A 24,923-nucleotide genomic window follows, 5' to 3' on the forward strand; every position below is an offset into this window, starting at 1 on the left:
AAAAGAGTTAAAAGAAAATGTAAAAGAGAGCCCATTTTTTTCCCATTCACTATTCCATCGAGAAAACACTCGTAACAGTTCCACATAACATGCAGACACTTAATGCAATGCCTTGGCTTGTCATTTAAACAATGTGATCATTGTGAGGCAAAATGGTAAAGGTCTTAATATAATTGTTCTCTGTTTTTGTTTAACCGGTTGCTAGCTGCTGATTCAACCGGTGGTAATGTCTGCTGATGGGGACTAAACTGCATCTACTTCAGAATATTTTTATCAAGCTGAGATAAAATAATGTTGCTGTAAGAGCAATAAGAGTCAATCATCAGAGGCCCCGTGAGGATAACACACAACCGCAAACAGCCCACCCAGACACACACAGACACAGACACACTCGTTTGCACCGGTGTGACACCTGAATGCTTTAGCTTCGGCGTAAGTGGGCTGTGTGACATTATGTTTGATAATGGCGGCTATTGCTTCTCTCGTTTATGATGGATGAGTCTGTCACTCACGGCACATTCTCGCCACACCCTATTGGATACGGCATTTTTCTGACAGGGGAATCAGCCAATCCTGACGCTTCGGTACGCCAGCCGCCCTAATCTTTTCCTCATGCTGTAATTCCAGGTTGCAGAACGAACCCTGGGTAATCCGTCGCCGGGGCTGTGTCGTTCCACTTGTTGTCACTCTCTCCGTCTCTCTCTCTTTCTTTTCCCTCATTCCTTTGCGCTTGATCTTTATTTTTCGCTCTCTCATAAACTCTCTCTCCCTCTCTCGCTCTCTCTCTCTCTCTCCATCCGTGTGTCTGGCGTTACTGTCTCTCATTTGCCGTGTCTTTCTCTCGTTCTCTCCGCCTTATGTTCTGTCTCCCATGGCTGGCTGCTCCTCATACTTTCTCATTGATTTTCCTTCCATTCGTCGTCCTCAGCGCACCTGTTCAGTAAATGATTGACATTCCCCTGCATATTTCTATTTCTCTCTCATTCTTTTCCTTTTGCACCTCTCCTATTCATTTGTTTCTCTTGTTATATCCTATTCTTCCCCACTCCCTGTTTTCTAAGGACACAGATGCACAGTACTCGTCAACAGTCTGAATTTTGTCGGAATGTGTTACTGCACTATTATACTAATGTAGGTTTTCATTGTAATTGCTGCATCAATACCAGATGAATGACAATTATGAATGACATATCATGAAGTTACATCTATTTATGTTGTTGCACACAAACACAGTCTGGTTTATGGCAATATGCAGCTTTCTGTCTATGAAAAAAGCCTATGAGTCTAATAGATTCTTGGCTTGTGCTTTATGTATAATGAGTTGTTTTTTTTGCAATGGTTCAATGCTGTCGCGTCACTAGGATTAATGCGATGCTTAGGGTTCCATTCACTTAAGAGTTTGCACAACCTACAGAATTATTTCAAAATGTGCTCCAAGGGAAATGTCACGTAAGATTACTGATGTTCTCTCCTGGCAACTTTGTTTCGCTCTAATTAACATTTCATCAATTTCATCGGCCGTGTATAATTGCTGTCTCTCCAACCTTTAAACACTCTTTTGTCATTTTTTCCATCCTATTTTTGCTTTATAATGAGTAGGCCTCCCATTTTTATTGCACAAATCAATAATAATAGGTGTAATTTATTGCATAAAGTCTCACAAAGAATAATTACAAAGTTAAAGGTAGTCCTTCTTTTTGATTAAATGTCCCTGTGTGTTCCTGTGCCTGCACTTAAGTTAGCTGACATATACATCTTGCTTCCTGTTAGTTGAAAGTGACTCACACACAGTATACAGTTTTTATTTCCTGTCCCCTCCCAGCTCACAGAGAGTTGACGGCAAGGCCATCAAAGGGCCAGTTCCTCCCCTGACGGCATGTGCCTCATCTGCCTTCCTGCTAACAGCTCCCTCGTTTCACGCACACCCTTTTCTCTCTCTCTCTCTCTCCACCTCCTGTCTGTGAGTCACGGTGCCACCCCATACCATTATACTCCCACTCACTCACTCACTCACTCACTCACTCACTCACTCACCCCCAATGCTCAGACCGTCAGTGACACCTGCTGAGCCCGGCCAAGACCCAACTCCCAACTCACACACCCCTTCCACAGTGCTCCGGCAAACTGATTGTGTACACTGATTGCCCGAACACCATATTGCACAGGTCCCCTTTGTGGTCGTGCAACAGTATGTTCTCTCTTTCTGACTCTCTCTCTCTGACACTCTCTATCTCTGGCTCTCTCTCTCTCTCTCTCTCTCTCTGTCTCTCAGGGCCATCAGCAACAGAGTGTGGATTGTGTTGTGCATAGGGTTTGGCTATAGCACCAGTCTATTTGTGTGAGTAAGGTGCCCGTTTTCTCCCAACAAGTACACCAGAGGGGGAATGGTAGGGAAGCTCTTTTTGATCATATACTCTCAAAGGAAATCTTTGATTCTGGGAGCTCTCTTTCTTTTTGTATATATCTCACATCAGAATTCATCATGGGGTGTTAGGACAGTGGTTCAACAGCTTCCAGTTATGGCCCAGAAACAAACCCATGACCGAGCTTTGTTTACTGTAGCTTTTCTTATAGAAATCAGACAATCACTGCAATCACTGATCCTCTTACAGTTCACTTTTCTCCAGTCCGTCTCCAACCAATGAGAATATTCCCAATGGTGTTCTAGCCTGTAATTAGATATCTAATTCCAGTGACATTGATTGAATCGCAACGACAATGTATCAAGGCCAAATTAGATGCCATATTTTCTCATTACTCATTATTTCCTCCTATATAATGTTGGCAATGGAGGGAGGTTGATTATTACATTGAAGCAATATTATTTCTCTACAGGCTTGCAGTGTTTAAGTAATGAGGTAGGCCTAGATTACAGAGTTTGAATATTAATCACTAAAAACAGAGAAATAGTTTTGAGTTCAAGTCATTATTTTACTTGTAGGTACCCAATTGGTCTCACAGGTTGTTTCAATAAATTGTCAGCCTTTTTCTCATCTAGCTTCCATTACAATTAGACAATAAGAACTGTTTTCTTAGCAGGAACACAGTGGGCAGAGTTAAGTTACACTAATGAAAGTTACACCAACTAATAAAAGAGAACATATATTGACATTGAAAGAACATGGTCCTGCGACAGTTAAAGAAATAGCTTTCTGAAGGAATGGAACCTTTTGCAAAGATGTTTTTCAATTTTGAGTGTGAATATTAAAGATATCACAGAGAACAGCACAGTACATGTGGGTGGACAGTAAATTGGTTCCTAATGGACAAAGCTTTGTTTGTCATGTCGAAACTTATGAAAAAAATTAACAACTTTGCATTTTTCACTGCATCCTGTACATGGGCAGGTTTTAATAAAGTCCAGGGTTGTAGACATTTCCCAACAATAGAGAAGCCAAGTAAACCCTTTAAGGTCAGAGCATACAAACCAAGGTGTTTTAATGTCAATGCTGCTATGGTAAAGTGGAGGTGAGTAAGAAGCAAAAGTAAGATAGAGTAAGATAGGCAAAGTAGATTCACAAAATGCTCATTTTGCAGAGACTGTCATCATCGTGTTGGAGATTGACAAACTGGGGCCCAGCTAATAAATGCAATGAAACAGGAGGTGTCAGGGTCAGACTGAAAGTGGATCGGAGGAAAGACACCGTGTGGGGTGGAGGTGCCCCACTCCAGCCTTAATGAAAATGAGAGTGTGGCTCTGCGTCAATTGGATTTGCCGAAAAATTGGTTTAATGAATGCATTCTGTTGCCTCTGATTGAACACATGGCCTGTGTTCGTTCCTCAAGGAGCCACACACACAAACACGTCATCTTTGTTCCCTTCTGCCGTCTCGCTAACTTTTGCTATCACCTTGTGACTCACAACGTGGTGATCTCTCGCGTGCTATGTCTGTCCTGTCTTTTGTGAAGGTCATACTGGCCTCCTTTACTTTAGAGGAAATGGAACGCAATTAAGCACAGATTGTTTCTATTGGCCTTTTCCATTTGATGGACTCAGTGACTGATCTGTGTGTGTGTGTGTGTGTGTGTGTGTGTGTGTGTGTGTGTGTGTGTGTGTGTGTGTGTGTGTGTGTGTGTGTGTGTGTGTGTGTGTGTGTGTGTGTGTGTGTGTGTGTGTGTGTGTGTGTGTGTGCACACTCTCTTTGCAGATTGGCCTGTGGCATTCTGAAGATGGATTGTCCATGGAGAGAAAGCTCCCATCTATCAATGTGACGGACACCCTCTTCAACACTACTCTTACCATCACGACAATATTAGTAAGTATCACTGTATGCACACTGATCCACACACATCAGCGGTAGTCCATGCCATTGAATTAGCTCGACTGATCTACATGTGGCTGACATTCTGTGGTTGACAGACAATTACCATATCAAAAGCCTGTTTTGTATTTTCAGATCCAAACTCAGCCCCCTTGGGATCATAGGAGCCAATGCAGCGCGATTGTTTTGCCCTGAGTACTTCAGTTGAGGCTACATCACAGTGCATCAGCAAGAGCTAATAATTCACCATGTCAGCCTTTCTCAGCCTCTGTTGTAAATATATCCTGTGAGTGCTAAATACCCCCTACCTCGCTTTGTGCTACCTAGTACAAGGGATGCAATTTCTTTAACAATGTCCTTGGTCACCCGCCATGATCAATATGAGTCCCGAAAAAGCTCATGTACAAATAAAAGGCATGTTTTCCTCAATTAAAGCTTTGTTTAAACAGTTGACATAGGCAAGAAAAATTTCAGCACAACACAAGTAAATTAGGTATCTGAATCGGGAATAAATTAATCGTGAAAGAAATCTGAATATATTAGCATTAAACACGAGTCTACCATTTAAACTAGAGTTTTTTTTTCAATGCAGTAACTCGAAATTGCTGCTCATGTTCTGCTTGTCTTTTTTTAACAATGGACGAACAAAATTCAAATGAGTCAAGAATAATAACTCTGCATAATTCATAGGCTTTATCGGAGAACAAAATGAATGACATTCATTCTGTTTTAATGAAAAGGGCTTTAGAGGTTCAATATTCTTGAGTAAAACTAGTTTCATCAAACCACAACCACATGTTTACAGCTGTTCCATGAGGCCACACTGGCAGAAAGCCTATTGTCATGATTTTGTACTCTCAACACAACCAATTGTAAATATGGTATGGGGGATAATGGTGAACAATTTCTGACAGTCTTTCCCCAAAGGCATTTATGGCTTTGTTCTCCATTCTTCATACCAAAAAGATGGAAGAATTTCTGTGAATAAAAAGAAAAATCAAAGAGAGCTTTAGAGAGAAGTTCACGTATTGCATACTGTATGTTCTCACCTGTGGACACCGTCACTGCATTAAGTTGGGCGTGCTTGTCGGATTGACGATTTCAGAAAACGAATGTTATATGTAGCCATCCATTTCATCAGAAAAGGTGTGCAGGAAGGGGGCTACCTATACAGTTTGAAAATCTGGCAAGCGCTTTGCTTGAATTATATTGACCCCTATAGCCCACAGATATCAACCAGATATTTTTATTAGCATATAAATGTGGTGAGTGTTGAGTCATGAGCTGTTTGCAGATCTGAACACTGTAACTCCTACTTATTATAAACTGTATAGAAATTCAGTGCAACACCTATCAAACTCTGAGTGATGCGCAAACGTTGCTGCGACTAATTCTTAACTGTGAGTCATTGCTCCTCCATTAATTACCTACTTGTTTTCATTTGTAGAGCAGACGTGTTGGGAATTTAATGCTGTTGATAAGCTCAGCCTTGTCTTAGCGTGCACATAGCAACTGTATGTTGATTTTTGAAAAAGATGAGTTGAATTGATTCAAGGTGGAACTGCATAAAAACTATTCTGATTCTCAGACAGCTGCATGTGTTTCACCATCACGCCTTCCTTCATCCCTTGATACACACACACACACACACACACACACACACACGGAGACAGGAGCACACGCAAACCTGTCTCTCGCCCTGCTCCTCCGATGAATAAGGCGCTAAAAAAACAAAGAAGCTTTAAAGCAGAGACAATAGCCCCCAATCTGTTATTCTAAGTGGGTGGCTTATCAGGCTGCAGAAGCAGTGGGAACGCCAATAGGACATATCGCCATTTATTTATTTTTGTTGTTGCTGAAGGAGTCGCCTTTCTGGTTGAGACTGACTGGGATTCAGATGGAATGGTTGATTCACACAGGAGGGAAGGGGGAGAATGGGAGGGCATTTGTGTTGTGAGGGCGAGAACAAATGAGACGATGTTTTCACAACAGAAAGAGAGTGTGAAAGAAAGAATTGGCCAAGCTCGGAGCTTTGATTTCACTTTAGAGATATAGAGTCCCCGGACCAAACTTTCGGAAGCCACCAAGGAGCAATTTTCAGTGCCTATCACAGCTCATTCATCATGTTGTGATTGCTGTGTCGCTGTTATCTCGCTTGTGGGCGGCAGACAAGTCACCAGCCGAAAGCCTCTATAAGAATTCCTTACCTGTAGCGCTGGCCTGGGAGACCACGTGTTCTAGCACATCTAGTATTTATTGTTGTTGCTCTCTTCCAAGTCGTTTGTGTGTGTGTGTGTGTGTGTGTGTGTGTGTGTGTGTGTGTGTGTGTGTGTGTGTGTGTGTGTGTGTGTGTGTGTGTGTGTGTGTGTGTGTGTGTGTGTGTGTGTGTGTGTGTGTGTGTGTGTGTGTGTGTGTGTGTGTGTGTGTGTGTGTGTGTGTGTGTGTGTGTGCGCGCGTGTGTGTGTGTGTGTGCGTGTGTGTGTGTGTGTGGTTCACGAGCACTCTTAGCATGTTCACATGGCCCTTTTTCAGAGCAGTTTCATTACACATACAAATGGCGGTCACCTTCCGACTTCAATTTCATGAACAGCTGTAGAGAGAAAAAAAGGAAAAAGAAGCGGTCACAGAATTGATTATCACTTTACTGCTGGGCCACAAGCCATGTGTTTGCACTCATTGATTGAGTTTGTTATAGGCACTGCTTAGGTTGTAGTAAAATAATGACTTCTCACCCTCAGTAGCCACATTGATGTAATAGAAAAAGTGCATTTTAAACTTGTGTTGTTTTAAATCTTGGGTGGTGTTTGTGGTTTCTCCCTGTTCTGAAATGCAGGAAATTCTCAAGCAGCAACAAGAGTCAACGGCTCTCATCTCTATGTGTTTCAGTTATTTCAGATCCAAGGTTATTTGCAATGTGATTGTGTTAGTGCTGAATTTTTCAGGGCTACAAGCTATCCTTTCAAGTGCGGCCAGTGGATTTTTCACAATAAAATACACTCAACAAAAATATAAACGCAACACTTTTGTTTTTGCTCCCATTTTTCATAAAATGGACTTAAAGATCTAAAATTCATTCCAGATACACAATATTACCATTTCTCTCAAACATTGTTCACAAATGTCTAAATGTGTGATAGTGAGCACTTCTGCTTTGCTGAGATAATCCATCCCACCTCACAGGTGTGCCACATCAAGATGCTGATCTGACATCATGATTAGTGCACAGGTGTGCCTTAGACTGTCCACAATAAAAGGCCACCCTGAAATGTGCAGTTTTGTCTCACAGCAAAATGCCACAGATGCCACAAGCATTGAGGGAGCGTGCAATTGGCATGCTGACAGCAGGAATGTCAACCAGATCTGTTGCTCGTGCATTGAATGTTCATTTCTCCACCATAAGCCGTCTCCAAAGGCGTTTCAGAGGATATGGCAGTACATCCAACCGGCCTCACAACCGCAGACCACGTGTAACCACACCAGCCCAGGACCTCCACATCCAGCAGGTTCACCTCCAAGATCGTCTGAGACCAGCCACTGAGACAGCTGCTGAAACAATTGGTTTGCATAACCAAACAATTTCTGCACAAACTGTCAGAAACCATCTCAGGGAAGCTCAACTGCATGCTCGTCGTCCTCATCGGGGTCTTGACCCTACTCCAGCTCGTCGCCGTAACAGACTTGAGTGGGCAAATGCTCACATTCGATGGCGTCTGGCACGTTGGAGAGGTGTTCTCTTCACGGATGAATCTCGGTTTGCATTGTTCAGGGCAGATGGCAGACAGCGTGTGGGTGAGCGCTTTGCTGATGTCAATGTTGTGGATCAAGTGGCCCATGGTGGTGGTGGGGTTATGGTATGGGCAGGCATCTGTTATGGACGAAGAACACAGGTGCATTTTATTGATGGCATTTTGAATGCACAGAGATACCGTGATGAGATCCTGAGGCCCATTGTTGTGCCATACATCCATGAACATCACCTCACGTTTCAGCAAGATAATGCACGGCCCCATGTTGCAAGGATCTGTACACAATTCTTGGAAGCTGAAAATGTCCCAGTTCTTGCATGGCCAGCATACTCACCGGACATGTCACCCATTGAGCATGTTTGGGATGTGCTTGACCGGCGTATACGACAGCGTGCACCACTTCCCACTAATATCCAGCAATTTCGCACAGCCATTGAAGAGGAGTGGACCAACATTCCACAGGCCACAATTGACAATCTGATAAACTCTATGCGAAGAAGATGTGTTGCACTGCATGAGGCAAATGGTGGTCACACCAGATACTGACTGGTTCTGAGTCCCCAGACCCCCAATAAAGCAAAAAAATGCACATTTCAGAGTGGCCTTTTATTGTGGACAGTCTAAGGCGCACCTGTGCACTAATCATGATGTCAGATCAGCATCTTGATGTGGCACACCTGTGAGGTGGGATGGATTATCTCAGCAAAGCAGAAGTGCTCACTATCACACATTTAGACAGATTTGTGAACAATGTTTGAGAGAAATGGTAATATTGTATATCTGGAATGAATTTTAGATCTTTAAGTCCATTTTATGAAAAATGGGAGCAAAAACAAAAGTGTTGCGTTTATATTTTTGTTGAGTGTAAATACTTTTTGAAGAAACCTCTCGTCTAATTTATGATTCGAAAGTTAAACCTGGAATCAACGAGCATTTATGATGTAACTAAACAAGACAAGACTAAGTAAGCAATCTTACCATGGATCCATTGGATTTTATCAAATAATAAAAGCATAAATTGTAGTTTTTTTAAATAAATTACTCATCTTAGCATGAAGCCCCTATGCAAGTCCAGAAACGCATATTTAGCTGTCTTTATTTTTCATATGGCTTTATGTAATTACACGTGTTTTTTATGCCACTCGCTCACCATTGAACAGCCTTGGGTGTTCATATATCACTCATTTAATTAGGCTCCTAAATACTGCTCATGTTCAGTGCTCACAGAATTGAGGACTCGTTTTCTGAGTGAAATCAAGTGTAGCGGTGCTTTACCTGTAGATACAACTCTCCAATACCGTCTCAATATTTAAATCCCGACCAAAAGACCAATTTCTCTCGTTAATGCCTAAAACTAGTCCCCCAAGGTAAGAGCTAGGGGTGTAACGATACACGTATTTGTACCGTACCGTGACGGTACAGGCAGTTCTGGGTGGTTACAGGGGACAGGGACCGCGGCCCGTATGTGGCGTACATAGCCTTAATATATGGCGAATGTACAGGCTTGTTTTGCGTTGTGGAACTTAAAACTTGTCGTAGCAGCCAGCAATTGAGAGTATATTATCTCCATGGTGAGCATGGGGTGCAGTGTTGCCAACTTAGCGACTTTGTCGCTATATTTAGCGACTTTTCAGACCCCTAGAGTCTAGCGTTATTATTGATTGGCCTCGAGTGTACTGTGGAGTGGGTATGACTGTTTTAGTAGCAGGCTAATTAGACCCCAATGCCGTGCGCTGGCCTAGCACGAGCAAACTCTGCAACTAGAAGGACTGAATGAAATGTGTTGAAAACTGTCTCCAATGATAAATTACACTCAGGCTAACTTGGGAATCAGGCCCTATGTCCAAAATTCCAAACTATCCCTTTAAGACTCCACATCACCGTGGTAACACAACCTATCTATCAGCTCGGACAGCTCAGACAAAAGTCTGATGAATGCATGAGAGTGATGGCCCAGCCAAGTTTCAGTAATTTTACAGAAATGCCACACTACTGTCTTTGACCTTTGGAGAAATGCATTTAGTCATTTTAAGGGTAAAGCACATTGTATTTATTATTTAACTACTGTATATTGAGTTACTTGTAAAACAGCTAGTGTAGACCTACAGATTTATTTTCTACATTTTCAATGCTGCTTTATTTTTATGTTTTAAATTGGGAAATACATGTTCTAAAACAATCAAAAACCTATGTATTTAAAAAGAAATCAAGCAAGTAGGCTAATAATAACCATTAATGTATTATAGGCTATTGCATCACAGTGGGCCTATTGTCTTCAATAATCACACAACAGCCCCCCATCCAAAAAGAAACTTTAAAAAGTTCAATTTGCACTTGATATGAACACATTTTAAGTGTATGGTCCAATATTTGTATTTAGTGTGTATGCATATTATTGCACCAAAAAAGTAGAAGTTTTCTTTAATTGTATTTTGTACTATCTGCATGCCTGCACAAAATTTGTACCTGTACATAGCAAACAAAATTGCACAACTGTAAGGTCAGTTTTGTATTCAAATAAACAGTTGTTTATTTCTTAAGTGCGTATTAGCATCTTTGAGCAAAATACCCCCAAAATGTTTCGCCCTTTGCGCCGCGCCTCCTGTAGGGCTAGGCAGTGACCACCTTGACTAAGACATTTCCTGGGGGAAACACAGTGTACATTGTATATGTTTAGTGATATCTCAAAAATAAAGCTTTATTGGGGAAAATTTCGTATGTTGCTAACAGTCTCTAGTTTAACATGGGAGTGAGTGAATGGGAGCCTATAGTTTAACAATAACATCTTTAATTTAAAAAAAGTTTTATAAAGATTTCTAATCTTCTAATCGTAGGAAGCACTTCAAACACTTTTTTTCAACATAGCCAATGATGATTAAATAGTATATTATCATATGTGTCATGTACACTCTGCAGAGCCAGGGCCCTCTTCAGTTTGGTCAGGGAGGAGTGGGGAAGTGGAGGAAGAGGAAGAGGTGAAAGATAGTAGAGATATAGATGTTGAGGATGGAGACTCCATAGATACAGCAGATGACAATTTATATACATCAGATTCAGAGGAAGACCATCGTCTATCCGATGACCCAGGTTTGTGGTCAGCAAAGATAACTGATATGGACAGGGAGACTATTGTAAGGAAATTGACCACAAGAGATATTGTAGGCCTTTAGTATTGGACTTCAACATATGTGCACGCCTGTATGAATAGAGTTATATGTAGTTTAGGTATCTTAACAATGGGTCGGTTGGGTTCTGGACGTTCTGTTACAGAAAATTGCATTTGCTTGGCGTGGCCTGGTTGGGGGCCCAGAGTGATATCTTTTCATGGGGCCTAAAATCCCTGGCGGCACCCCTGGTTACACCCCCAGTAAGAGCCCTTTCTGCCTCTCTCTCCCTCGGCTACAGCACTCTCGGCCGTTTTCCTGCAGGCTGCCCTTGTGTCACTCAATGCATTTACATGCAGACTCATAATCGGGTAAATAAACAAAAAAGACTTGAACAGGACTTGTAAAATGCATATAAACATCTTTATCAGATCTACTTCGCACATAGATCGGCACATTAAAGGACAAACAAAGTTGGATAAGAACACCTAGATAACTCGTTCATAGTCGGCATTCTCTCTGCATGTATACAGGGATCGGATATCGCATATCGGAGTTCTCGTTCTGCGCTTGCTCGAGAATCCCTGCGGAGGATTTCACAAGGAAGTGGAAGGAGACGACGTAAAAAATAGTAGGGTTATTGCAGGAAGGGAACTGGACATGGCTCTATAACAGGGCTGGACTGGCCATCAGGCGTACCGGGCAATGCCCGGTGGGCCGGCAGGCATTTTGGGCCGGACCGGGTCCATTTAAAAAAAAATTTACTTTTTTTTTTTTTTTTTTTTGATGGACCCTCGGCTGTGTGACTCGGCCCGGCCAAGTCACACAGCCGAGGTCCCTTCCCTCTCGGGAGTGCCATGGACATATAAATGTGCGTGCAGGCTGTCAACTTCACCTGAAAGTTAAATAAAACTTTGTCCCAGGCCATTACTCATTATGATTGGTTCTAGGCTGGGCCTGGCCCAATCACACACACAGCAGAGGGCCGCCCATTCAGAGGCTGCATTGAATTGTATTATCACGCATTCAACTTCTACTCGGTAATTATGAGCATCTGACGATGTTAGTTACGTTCAGGGCCGTCGGACTGCGGACAGGCTTGGGGGGGGGGGGGCCCAAGGCAGAGGGGGGCTGCACCCGAAAAAATTAAAACTTGTTTTTTTTTACTATATATATAGGCCCCTGATCTTTGAAGGCCCAGAAATATTTTATTTAGGGAAAAAAAACATATATCAGGGGCCTTTCATTCGTCACATTTTTAACAAATAAAATTTTTGTTATTTTTTAAATAACATTGTTCGGGGCTACGAAGATCACGGGCCTATATTGGGCCATTAAAAAATACAAACGAAGGGAAAAAATTCCCGGAGCTGACTGGATTTTTTAAACATGTACATTTCTTCTTTCTGCTTTTTGGTCATTCTGTGTCTATAAATCATTCCAGAAAATAGTACTAAATAGCTTACATAGGAAACAGTTGATTTAGCCTTAGTTTTCTTCTCAAAGTGCACCAGATTGATGAATTTTACTCTAACATTTTAAAAAAAAAATCTTCCGGGGGAGCATCCCCCGGACCCCACTAGAAGGTCCAGGGTCCACGACACAGTCTCCTAAATTCCTGTGAGAAACACTGTGTGTGTGCATGTTTATTAAGAGTCATTAGACCAGGGGTTGTGTTCAAGTACGCGTAATGATTTGGTAATTCATCAATAGAAACACTGTGTTGTTATCTGGTTCAGAGAGGGACCAGTCACTCATACGTTTTGGACTATAGACAGCTTTTACATGTTTGTATTGTAAGACCGCCTCTCAGAGGGCCCATCAGAACTTCCTGTATAGGGGCCCAGAATTTGGTGCAACGCCTCTGCCTCCGCTTATCGTATAAATAATCATGGTGGGCTGCCATTGCCAATAATGCCAGGGCCGATTTTTTGTCCCAGTCCAGCCCTGCTCTATAACCACTTGTTGAAAGGGCTACAGTGCCACCTAGCATAGTGGAGACAGCCATGCATCGGGTATTTATCCGATTCAAGAAAGGCCATGTATAGGGGAGAACGGGGTAATATGTCACACGGGTTGGTTGTCACAATCGTTATATCTCGGAACCAGAAGGCGCTGTCTGTGAAATTTTGTTATGTAGATATCCAGAATTGGGATCAGAGGTCACCTACATAGTCTTCCTTGGAGTTAGACTGCTGAATTTGAGGTGAGAGGACTGTTTGTGTTTTTCATGTCAAATTGAAAATATTTAGCTCCTCAGTATTTTTCTTCTGGGCTTTTACACAATGGGTTTATAACAAAACACTTGTTACCCATACAAAGTGTGAAGGGTAACCTATAGTTTAGATTGTGGTTAGCAAGCTAATTAGTTGTCAGATGGTTGTTGGCCTTGATGCTAGCAAGAAATTCAAGTTGGGTTTGGTCGTCACATTTTTTGGGGGGTTGGTTGTCACATGTTATCTCAAGGCTGCCGCCAGAAAAGGAACCCAATAACGAAAGAAATTGTCAAGCTGTATCCTCACTGACACCCCAGAGAAGGAAATAATAGAGCAGGAAAAGGCAGCTAGCATGCAAAAGAAAAAAGGGCAACACAATCAAAACAACCCAGTGCATCCCAAACTAGACCAGCTGCCAAGGCTACAGTAAGTTATGTAGGCCTATTTGTCAACTTGACAATGCAATTAAACTTTCAAATTTAGTTCTGCTTTCTTGCCTTCTTTTTAAGATTATTACCATTAAGATAACATTGTGACAAACAACCCCATAGTGTGTGCCAACCGACCCCTTGATGGGGTTGGTTCTCACAATGTGTAAGGGTGTCTTTGATGATTAATTTCTTCTTTATCACAATAAGATAGAAAAAGTGAGGGGTACACATTTCAACCCAACACCTTAAGCTTCAATTTAACGTGGGAATGACTATTGAAAGATGTTTAGGTGATGAGCAGTTCTCACTAGAGTAAAAAGTGTGCCTACTTACCCCGTTCTACCCTACTCAGACAAGTGACACGGTCCGTTCGAGTGTCTAGTTCGGTATATGTCTTAATCCAATTCAGTTGTGCCATGGAAATGCACTGACTGAGTGCTCTCATATCCACTTACATACTGTATGTATTGCTAAGAATTCAGCCATGCACATACAGTAGTTCCCACTGATAAAAGCAGACACTGAGGCAGACTTAAGGCGTGTGCATGTGAATAATAAAATATTGTGTGTACTTGTTCTCTCTCTCTGTTTTCATCTCATTATGTATTTACTTACCGTCAAGCCCAGAACTTTGTTGAGATTAGATTTTTGAAAAATTTGCATGACCGGGCCGTTTTGCAAATGACCTAGTACATTTCAGAGGATTGTCAGAGCGTCTGTGGCTCTTCTTCAAACAGGACTACAGAACCCTGTAAAATAATTATATCTCAGCTGCCAGTTTGCCGGGCTCTTGGGAGCAAGTTTTGAAGGATAAGAAAAGTGTAGGATGTTTGTGTGAGAAGATATTGAACAACATGAGGGTTTAAATAGGGGGAAACTCCACTGTGGTGTGTGATGTTGAATGTGAAAATCATCTACCGGTGCACCTGGCGCTCTGTGCGTGTGTGAGGGTGTGTGAGGGTGTGTGAGGTGTGTGTGTGTGTGTGTGTGTGTGTGTGTGTGTGTGTGTGTGTGTGTGTGTGTGTGTGTGTGTGTGTGTGTGTGTGTGTGTGTGTGTGTGTGTGTGTGTGTGTGTGTGTGCATATGTGCTTTCCCTCCAAAGTTATCAGCCTGCAACCAGACTCCCTGTGGCCTGGGAATAAGAGGCTGCTGTGAAAGTCTGCATTTCTTTATAGCTTTAAACTCATCTCTTTATTGCTATTTTGCAGTGGTGTGCAAAAGAAGGTAGATGGAATTTCCTTGTGATTTTTCCTCCATGGAAGACAGCTCTTTCTTAGCCTTAATATGATTTACTCTCAAGCTCTCAGAGGCTTTGTTTATTTCTTTGATTTCTTTTTTTTTGTGTGTGTGTTTGGTGGAAGTTTTTGGATGAGTATGAACAGCGGCAGATTTTTTAACTTTGTGTTTTCATTTCTGCACCCCCAGCACCTACAGGGTGAATAGAGAAACAGGTTTTAACCAGATATTTTTACAGAGCAACTGGAGCTCTGAAACAGAGATACAAATTGAGAGTAAGACGAAATGACAAAGAAGATAAATGCAGCGGGGTAAAAGGGAAAAATACATTTTGTCTTGATAACAGACCAACAGCACCTGTGTTATTGATTGCTGTTGGTTTTTTATGGGTGTGATTGATGAATGGTTGCAAGGTCCGATTGTATTAGTCTGTACTTAACCAGGTCAACACCGAGGGATGGAGGGAAGACATGGTATGAAAGCATCATTTTCTGCCCTTCTCAAAGAGGTCGGGTTCCCTAATGACGACGGCCATTTGCCAGAAGGCTTTTACCAGTCTTCACACGCATTAATCAATAAGAGGTATGAGAGTGAATTACCGTTTTTACTTCATTAAGTGTTGTAGGACACCAACATGCATTCATGCAGGTAAATTAGTGTTCCGCTGTTGTGCTGGTGAGGAGACCTTTGTATAAGGTTTTTTTGTGTCACTTCTTTTCTTCACTGTCCCCAATCCGGCTTGCGTTGCGTACAGAATGTCCATTAAAGCTGGTCTCTGTTTAAATATTGTGGAAATTGGATGAAGAGTGGACGCGTGCACTGCGAGTGTGCATTTGAAAAGCTTCTGCGGTCTGTGAGCTGTGAAATTAGCATATATATTGTGACTCATGCATGCTGAAACATGAGCATGCATGGATGCTACATTAGGCCGGTGAGGGTGACACGTGTGGCTCTTTCAATAAGGTAATGACCAGTTGAATGACATACAGTCACTTACTGGCAGAACAGTTGGCTGACACTGAGCTGAAGAGGCATTTTGTTTTCCCTTGTTACTTCTTTAAGGACTTAAGTCTGAATATACAATGATTTTCTGGGGCTGTTAATCTTTTGGAATCCCACTAATCAATTTTTTTCAGATTGTTGGGGTCACGATTCGTTATTTATGGATTGTTTAGGCACACACACTTGGTCAAAGCTATAGGCATATACCTTGGTCTTTGTTTTAACATTTCATTGTTGACATTGAACATGACACCAAAGGGCACAGTGGATCGGCTATATGCAGCTTTGGCTACACAAACACAACTTAGTTAGTGAAACCAGATAATTTTTTGCTTCTGATATTTTCGTTGTATTTGTTGAAAATAACTGTATAAAGAATATATAATCAAACTTACCGTCTATTACACACATGCAGCTCACTCAGATTGACATTGTACTGTATTTATGTAATTGACAGATTCCCCTCTCTATAAAACACTGCAGAGAATTTGCTATTTGCAACATGCTGTACAGCCTTGTCTGTCTAATCGAACTATGAGCCTGGTTAGATAAATTTAATCCATGTGCAGATTCTAGGTGCAGAATTACCCAAAAGGACAGGGTTGATCAGAAGTCATTTTATTCTCACTCTTATCAATGCTGAACAGGAATATGTGGGCTCTACTGTCCAGTGGTGCAGCGAGAAAAGAAAGAGGCAAAGCCGGCCAATCCAACGTCAGTGATACAAACCGCCCCTTGCACACAGCTACAGGTTGAACCAAATGGTTGCTATGACAACAAGACATGTCACAGTTGCGCCCCCCTGATGTGCATTAAGTTCTCAGATGCTCCCAATTATACAATGTAGCTGCTATTTTCATGGCTTTAACCGTGATGCGAATAATACACAAAAAAGTATTTCCAACTGTGGGAATGACTGTAAAATCTTAATTCTATTCCAGTTCTTAGACTGCAGTGTCAAGTCACCACTGTTTACGTTTCACGCCCTACTGAACTCTATTACAGTGACTCACACACATCTAACTGTATGCATTTATGTTAACATAAGTAGTCGTTTGGCACTTTAACAAGCTTTGGGTATAGGCTATATCTGTATATGATCACACAAACAATTCAGCAACAATAAAGACAACAAAGCTTTATTTTTACCGATATTTTTTTGTAAAGTGGAAAGGGAAAGTGTCAGCATGGGAAAACACCTGGTCTTATTAATCATTGTTATCTGATGTCATGTTGCCAAAGTAAGTAACTTTGAGCTGGATTCATGAGATTGAGTGCAGGGACAGAGCAACAGCAAAGTACTATATAACGCTGTCTTTTTTATGATGCAGTGCAGGCCTGAGCACAGAACTTTGACAGTTGCATTATTTGAAAAATAGCACAATAAGGGTGACTCAAAAATACATCACTGCGGGGCTCTTTAAATCTTCCTGCAACATCAACTAAATGACAAAACAAGACATAAATAACGAAGCAGCGGAACAGAGAGTTGGTTCTCTTAAAGACAGGTTGTAAATGTGTGTGTGTGTGTGTGTGTCTGTGTGTCTGTGTGTGTGTGTGTTGTGAGAGAAAAACTGCTTTTGTTTCAGGTCCAGTTTTTGCTGGATATAGCAGATTATTGTGCGCCCTTACGCTCCCTGATTTGAGTGCCTGGCTCGGCTTCAAATCTACAAATCTCACTTTTCATTGAAGGCAGTAAACATGAACTATGACCTCCATAGGACAAATGGGATGACTGTTCAATCTTTAGGTAGGTTCTGTAAAGCAATCACATTAAACGAGAGGCACTACAGCTTTTTAGAATTGCGATCACATAAAGTTGTGGGGGCTTTCAAGAGATAGATTTGGAAAGAATCAGAGTAACAGAGGCAAAGATATCCTGTTTTTGAGTCTTATGTATGGGTGAAACACTGAATCCTACATTACATACACACTCACAGTTTTTACCTCAAGCTTTCTGCTTAATAGAAATTCTGAAAGGTCCCTCCACAGCCACTGATGTTTTTTTATATTTTATTTTTAAAGGCTGAATTGGACCCTCTGGGACAAATACACTCCATTTGATGTCTAAAGTTAGTTTAAGGCCTCTTTAAAATGCAGTACACAAGGTATCAATCCGTTATGAATTGTTTCCTGTTGTTGTATACAATATGTCTGTATTTGGTCAATATGTTTTGATCTTTGCTCCATCTGTCTTTGTCAGAGATGTACTGACTGCAATGCAAGCTGTGTGTGTTTGTTTTTTTCAGGAGAATCCGTACGTAATGCTGCGGCCAAACCACCAACAACTGGAAGGAAACGAGCGCTATGAAGGCTTCTGTGTTGACATGCTGAAGGAGCTGGCCGATATTCTCAAGTTCAAGTATCGAATCCGCCTGGTGGGAGACAAACTGTACGGGGTTCCCGGAGCCAATGGAACGTGGACCGGCATGGTCGGCGAGCTGATCTCAAGGGTGAGTGCAAACATAAACACAGGCACGGACTTATGCATTCTGAAACAGAAGCCCCACAACCATGGATTTTTTATATTTATCACATCATATATATTCATTTCAGTAAAGTATGTCCTAGAGGCACTTCGCATACACTCGCTAACACACAAGTGTATTGCTCTGCTCTGTTAGTTCACAGCCAGCAGCAGCCTCCTATTCCTTCATGTCATACACTCTTTTTCTCTCATTCAGCGGCTGGCCTTTTCAGCTAAAGCATTGTGTTTTTTTCCCAAACAGTCACGGCTTGTTTGGTGGCTTGTTCCCCATGTCAGCTCTTTTCCTAAAGCCTTCAACACTGACCTTAACGGATTTTCCTCCTAAATCTGGACATGTTGTTTCTGTCAAATCTCTTTAAGTGAAGGTCTTACACTCGTCCAGCTATGCTGTATGTAGGGGTTAACAGGCAGATAAGGTTATAAAAGCTACTGGGGGGGAATAAGGGTGGGGGGGGATTAGGAAAGAAGGTCAGGGTGATGAACAGAGAGTGGCAGGAAGTAGAGTGGGATTGAGTCGATCCTAAGAGGTGATCTGTCTTAATTCAGTTTGGTTAATGGAGGGCAAAGCCATTAAGAATGTAAAGCAAGGATCGCCTGTTCTTGTTAATGTCACAGATATGCCACCAACCCTGCTCCCCTGTTAGTTGCCCGACGTGGAAAGGCTGACCTTCAGAAGGGCCCTGGGTGAAGCAGCTCGAGCTTGTGTGGAGTGGTCTAGTATAGGGGGAGGGCCCGGGGAAAAAGTCCCAACGTGCTTGAGAGGGATTTGTCATGGGATGGGGCACATCTGTAAGGGATGTACCACAGTGGACAGAAAAGCTTGAGCTTGTTTAGTGAAAGGCTTACAGAGAAATTGGAAAAGATAGAACAGTTAAAAAAAAAAGATTGTGCAAAAAAACAAAGGAACGGCGATGGTTGCAGCGGGTTTAATGGATAAGTTGAGGGGATATGAAATAATGTACTTGGTTGGTAGCAGCAAAGGAGCACAACCTCAGAGGTTACTCCGGCCAGCGGATACCTGTGTATCTGCCTGTACCAGTCAGACTCAACAATATATCACTGTGTGTGCAATGACTTTGACGTGCTGTCAGACAGTGTGAGCTAGCGATGAGACGACGTGCAAGGAGGAATTCAGACCAGTCTCAGAGCAGCCCGTCCCTAAAGCCATACAGTGCTGCAGTTAAGATAACAGAGGCTGCAGCTTTCTCCCCAAAATGAACCTCTTGAAGTCAAATGCTACGCCTAAAGGGTTAATGTTTAATGCATCCCCGCGCACAAGTTTTTTATTTCGTCCTTTTTTTTTTATATAACCAAGTTAGCATGATGTATCTGAATTGCAAGTGGAAACAGGATGCAATATTGAAGAGCCAGCATTGCATCGTTGGGTTTTGTTTTGGGTATTATACTAGAAGGCATAACAGCATGCCGGCAGAGAGAAATCCAGTAATCAATATTAATATTCTATCCTAGCATAAATATTTCAGCGGGCTGTTACGACGTTCTGTACGTGTGTGTTCATTTTTCAAAGGATCAGTGACTTTTCTTTGTTGGAAATTGCCTCGATTGGTCGTCCCTGGCGCATGGCTCCCTCGCTCCCGGCGATCAGACTTTCAAACGACATAGAGAGAGAGAGAGAGAGAGAGAGAGAGAGAGAGAGAGAGAGAGAGAGAACGCAGGAGCTGGGCACAGCTTATGATTGAGGTTCAAAGCCTGCCGGGGCTGAGGATAGGGCACAAGCAGGTGCCATAAGGCTTCAGCATGGAGTGTTGGCTGGGGGTTAAAGAGGTGGACATTTTTAATGTAATGCACTAATTGAAGCGCATGCAGAACAGGTTCGGGGCTCTTTAGGTGAACCTCTTAATGTCTTCTGGTGGTGCTTTTGAACCTGTTTCAAAGGTTAAACTAATTATGAGTGGGCAAAAACCTGGTTGTTGTAGCAACGCCGTGGGCTTCAGGTATCATGTGCCCCTCTCCAAGTATCTCTTTATATAAAGGGTGTGTTGTGGATTGTGAATTACGTCTGCAGTGCTGCTGCAGCAGAGCCCCTTTCGCCTCACGCTCAGCCTGCTATTCCTCTCCATCACCCCAATCCTCTTAGTTCTCCTGCAGTGGACAAAGAGCAATGTGTTGCTGCTTTCACTCTTTGCTCCTCAGAGAGATGAAAAATCCCCTGCAGTTGCACTTTGCTGGCCTGTATTATTAGCAGGGAGCCGTCCATTATTCAGCGTACATTGACCATTTCTAGCGTGCGTGTGTTTTTAAGTGTGTGTTTTACAAACCGCTGCTTTGTCAAGTGATTTGTCCTGACAGTATTCTTGTTGCTGACCACAACGATTAACCTGAACTCTCTTATGTCCTACACACACACAAACACACACGCGCGCACACACACACACACACACACACACACACACACACACACACACACACACACACACACACACACACACACACACACACACACACACACACACACACACAGTGCCATTGCTGGATTATCCTCCCCTAAAATAGCGCTATTGGCTGTTAGATAGGAAAAGAGCATTATTAGGTATATGTTATATATTTTTACAACTTCACAGGTCTCCCTCTACTTCTTTTCAAGTGTTTAAAGGATATGTTATGTTGTGAACAAACCTGTGTTTGCATTACATGATTGTGCTCGTCCCTCTGTGTTTCAGAAAGCTGACCTTGCAGTCGCAGGCCTCACCATCACAGCAGAGCGTGAGAAGGTCATCGACTTCTCCAAGCCCTTCATGACCCTCGGCATCAGCATAATGTACCGGGTCCACTTGGTGAGTGCCACTAACACCCACCCACTCTAACCAATCTAATGAGCTCTCGTTCAGCTCGCAGACCTACCACAGCAAAATTCCAACCTTGTCTTTAGCCCCTGCATCTGTGTGCTTTCAAGTCTCTAGCCCCGTAATCTCAACTTTTTAATAGTGTCCAGTTCTTTTCACTTCTCCTGTTTTCGCCCCATTTCGTTCCCCATCCTGCCAGGCAGCACCAGATGGGCCCGTTTTACTGTGTGAACTTCCTGATTAACGTAGCAGTTTCACAAATGGTTTGTCTTGCTTGCCCTCTGTTTTCTTTTGGGGCCATCCTATTCCCTCAAGCGGCGCCCTCCAATGCTCCGCAGAGAGCACGCCCGGCCCATGCACAAGGAACTGTGAAACGGCAGCAGAACAGGTGGAAATGAGCCACCGTTTTCAGAGTCAGTGGCCCCATTAATCATCAGTCCTCCCCCCAAAACCCAAGGTGACACAGCAGTGCAGGCCAGTATACGGCAATGACCACTGTCCATGCGCGTTAAAGGTGTTCTGGCTTGTGCACTAGCCAACATTAGTCTAGTATCCCTATAGGGTCTGTTTACTCACAAACTCCCTCTTACTCCCGTCTTGGCTACTTGTAAGCCTCCCCCGTTCTCACCTTCCCACAGTTGGCACACAGCGCAAAAAGGTGTTGCAATGAGGGACTCAATTGAGCGCCAACTGTTGCGGAGAATAAATCGATGTTAGCAGCAGGTGCAGTGTTAAATGGGCTGCTGGGTAGCGTAGCACCTCTGAAGTGGGAGGCAGGCAGGCAGGCGGGTGGTGGAACGAGGAGGTGATATGTTACTGATGTCTCTCAGGGCTGGCACACAATTAGCACTGACTTGGCCTAGTTAATGTCAAATGATTGGGTGGGAGGTCAAAAAGAGAGAAGAAAGCTATCATTAAACTAAAGAGCAGTAGTGTGTGGGTTTTTTATTAAATGATAAAGAGAGAAGGGAGAAGGGCACAGGATTACAGGGAAAGTGAAGACAGTTGTCTCTCTCACTCTGTCTGCCACTATCATTTCTACTCTCACATTGCCCCTCTGCATTTTCTCTGATCTGACTCAGGGCGGTCCTTCTACATGGCTTTAAAATCCAATATTTGAATTCCTTTGTCTTTACTTTTACGTTTAGTTCTAATCCACTGACTATTGATCTGAAAGCCCTGTGATTTTCCACACGACTGTTTGCTGCTTATTTCAAACTTTTAATGAAAATTTCAGTCTGATCGATTAAAAGGGAGCATGCGATAAAATAAAGGCGCCTGTTGAGTATTAATTGCCCTCAGACTGCTCGGCCATTTCATTTTCATCTTTGCTCCTTGTCAGCATTGTATGTTTGTCTGTCCATCCCTCTCACACACACATAGTTTCTCATTTAGTGTGTATCTTTTTTGGCAACCCATAATTTCCATTTATAAAGTGCTTTATTTTTTTCAATATAACTTTATAGGGGAAGGTGGGGTGATTTGTGCATTTTGGAAGTTGCAAAACCCCTTGTTTCTAGAAAACCGTGGAAGAAATTGGAAATGTGACCACATATTTAAGAAGAGCCATCCATTTGACTCATCCTGTAAAGAAGGGAGACACAAGGAATAAGATATAAGCACATTTAAGCTCAAAAAACTGTGTTTTGCCTTTCAAAGTAAAATTTCCATGATCAAGGTTTTTTGATTATTGTGTCTGAACAATTATAGACACGTTTGAAAACATTTGACACATGTTTTAGTGCTTTGGTATGCTACACTTTGAGTCTATATAGTTAGCACAATGTCAAACCTAAATTGCTGCATCATGCCTATTATCCAAAATTCTGGGGATGGGGTGATTTGTGCGCAAGGGCCTGGGTGAGTTATAAGTAAGTAAGTAAGTAAAATGTATTTATAAAAGCACATTTATGACAGTTTGCACTGTCCAAAGTGCTGTACATAGTGCATTCAGTAGGTAAACAATGAAGGTAAAATAACAATAACCAAAATAAAAGACGTAAAGCCCATACATCCACATAAACACAGATAGTAGTGCAGAGGTAAGTAAGTAGTGCAGAGGTTAATGGGGAGGAAACACCAGGGTGTACATTGGTGTTTTGAGCCTTGATTTAAAGGCAGAAATGTAGGGGGAATCACATTTGTCAGGTGGCAGTTGGTTCCACAAGCACGGAGCAACTAGTGCAAAGTACATTTCTGAGAGTTGTGCCAGTGGCATGGCTGTATACGCTGGTCACCAAAAGAAAGTGATTGTCTACAGTAGCTCAGAAGAGAGTGACATCTCAATTCCACTTAACGACACCACTGATGAGAGTTCAGATGGCCAGAAAGATGATGATGGTGACTTTGTCATTGTGACACAATGACGCACAAATCACCCCACTACGTGGGGTGATTTGTGCGACAAGACAACTTTTTTTCCGAAAGCTATATTTCTTAAACAGTTTATTCCAGATCCAAAGTTTTTATTGCCAGGGATGCACAACATCCTGAAATATATGTACATATTTGAGTTGGAGACATAACTGTCAAGGCCTCACTTTAAAATCACTTTGAGTAAAAAGTTGCACAAATCACCCCACCTTCCCCTATACACCTTTATGTATACTTTTTTTTTTTTTTTTTCAATATCGCTGCCTTTAAACCCAATTCAGATCAAAGGCAGAAAAGCTAAATAGGTTTATTTACTGAATGAAAAAGGTGTAAAAAGTAACAAACCTGGACTGAAGCTCTACTCGTTCCTCCACTCTTAAAGCTGCCATCTGTCATAGCCAACTTTTCCATTGAGCATTCAGTAGAGTGACAATTCACAACATGATATTACCTGTCATCACTTGTTATCACTGTTGCCATGTATACAGCCAGACTCAACCTGAAGGCGCTCCAACGTTTTCGGCTGACTATTTTTGTTAGGGATTTATAGTTATGCGCGGCTGCATACTTTTCTGTGGTACTTTATATGATATATGGTGTGCGGGATGTCTTCTTTGAGGCATGCATGCGGTTAGAGGCTATACAAATAAATTTGATTTGCTTTTGCACACAAATCAAAAAGTGTAACCCTCACCTCAGTGGCCAGTACGGTATGTGAATTGTACATGAGAGAACTCAGATATATAATCTTGAGCTACTGTAAACCTCTTCTCTTTATATTCATCATGTGTACAACAGAAAGCCATGGCCCCAGTTGTAACCTAAGATCCCAACACTACGAGCTACTTAATATATAGGAGAACTTCAATCATTAAAGCATTGCCTTCGCTTTGGCAACTGTGTGACACAGACAGCTTTGGTTTTGTGTGTGTGTGTGTGTGCATGTGTGTGTGTGTGTGTGTGTGTGTGTGTGTGTGTGTGTGTGTGTGTGTGTGTGTGTGTGTGTGTGTTTTGTGTGTGTGTTTGAGAGCCTGTTGATTATGTAGTCATAGGGGTTAATCAGGGTTGTGTGGAAGCTGTGTCAGATTCAGACGCTGCCCTGGAGCTTTATTGACTTTCTGGCCACACACTCAGTCAAAAGAAATAGCACAGTCATAAACACATGCAGCCCTGTGCAAACAGACACACACACAACAACAACAACAACAACAACAACAGACAGCCACACATGGGTTTCACACACATCCATAGTAACACACCA

The 24,923-nt window shown here is 42.3% G+C and overlaps 1 protein-coding gene across 1 annotated transcript in view; it reads left to right on the forward strand.

The window, feature by feature from the left end:
• grik4 (glutamate receptor, ionotropic, kainate 4) overlaps window positions 1–24,923 on the forward strand; it is a gene marked incomplete at both ends in the record, with an annotated part of 146,733 nt that overhangs the window by 115,259 nt on the left and 6,551 nt on the right. Inside the window, 3 exons of the mRNA XM_080024819.1 lie at window positions 4,149–4,256; window positions 18,247–18,450; window positions 21,167–21,280. Coding sequence (XP_079880945.1) covers window positions 4,149–4,256; window positions 18,247–18,450; window positions 21,167–21,280 — 426 coding nt within the window. The remainder of the gene's footprint in view (window positions 1–4,148; window positions 4,257–18,246; window positions 18,451–21,166; window positions 21,281–24,923) is intronic.

The sequence above is a fragment of the Ammodytes marinus genome (genome assembly GCF_949987685.1).
Source record: "Ammodytes marinus genome assembly, chromosome: 3".
Lineage (NCBI taxonomy): Eukaryota > Metazoa > Chordata > Actinopteri > Uranoscopiformes > Ammodytidae > Ammodytes > Ammodytes marinus.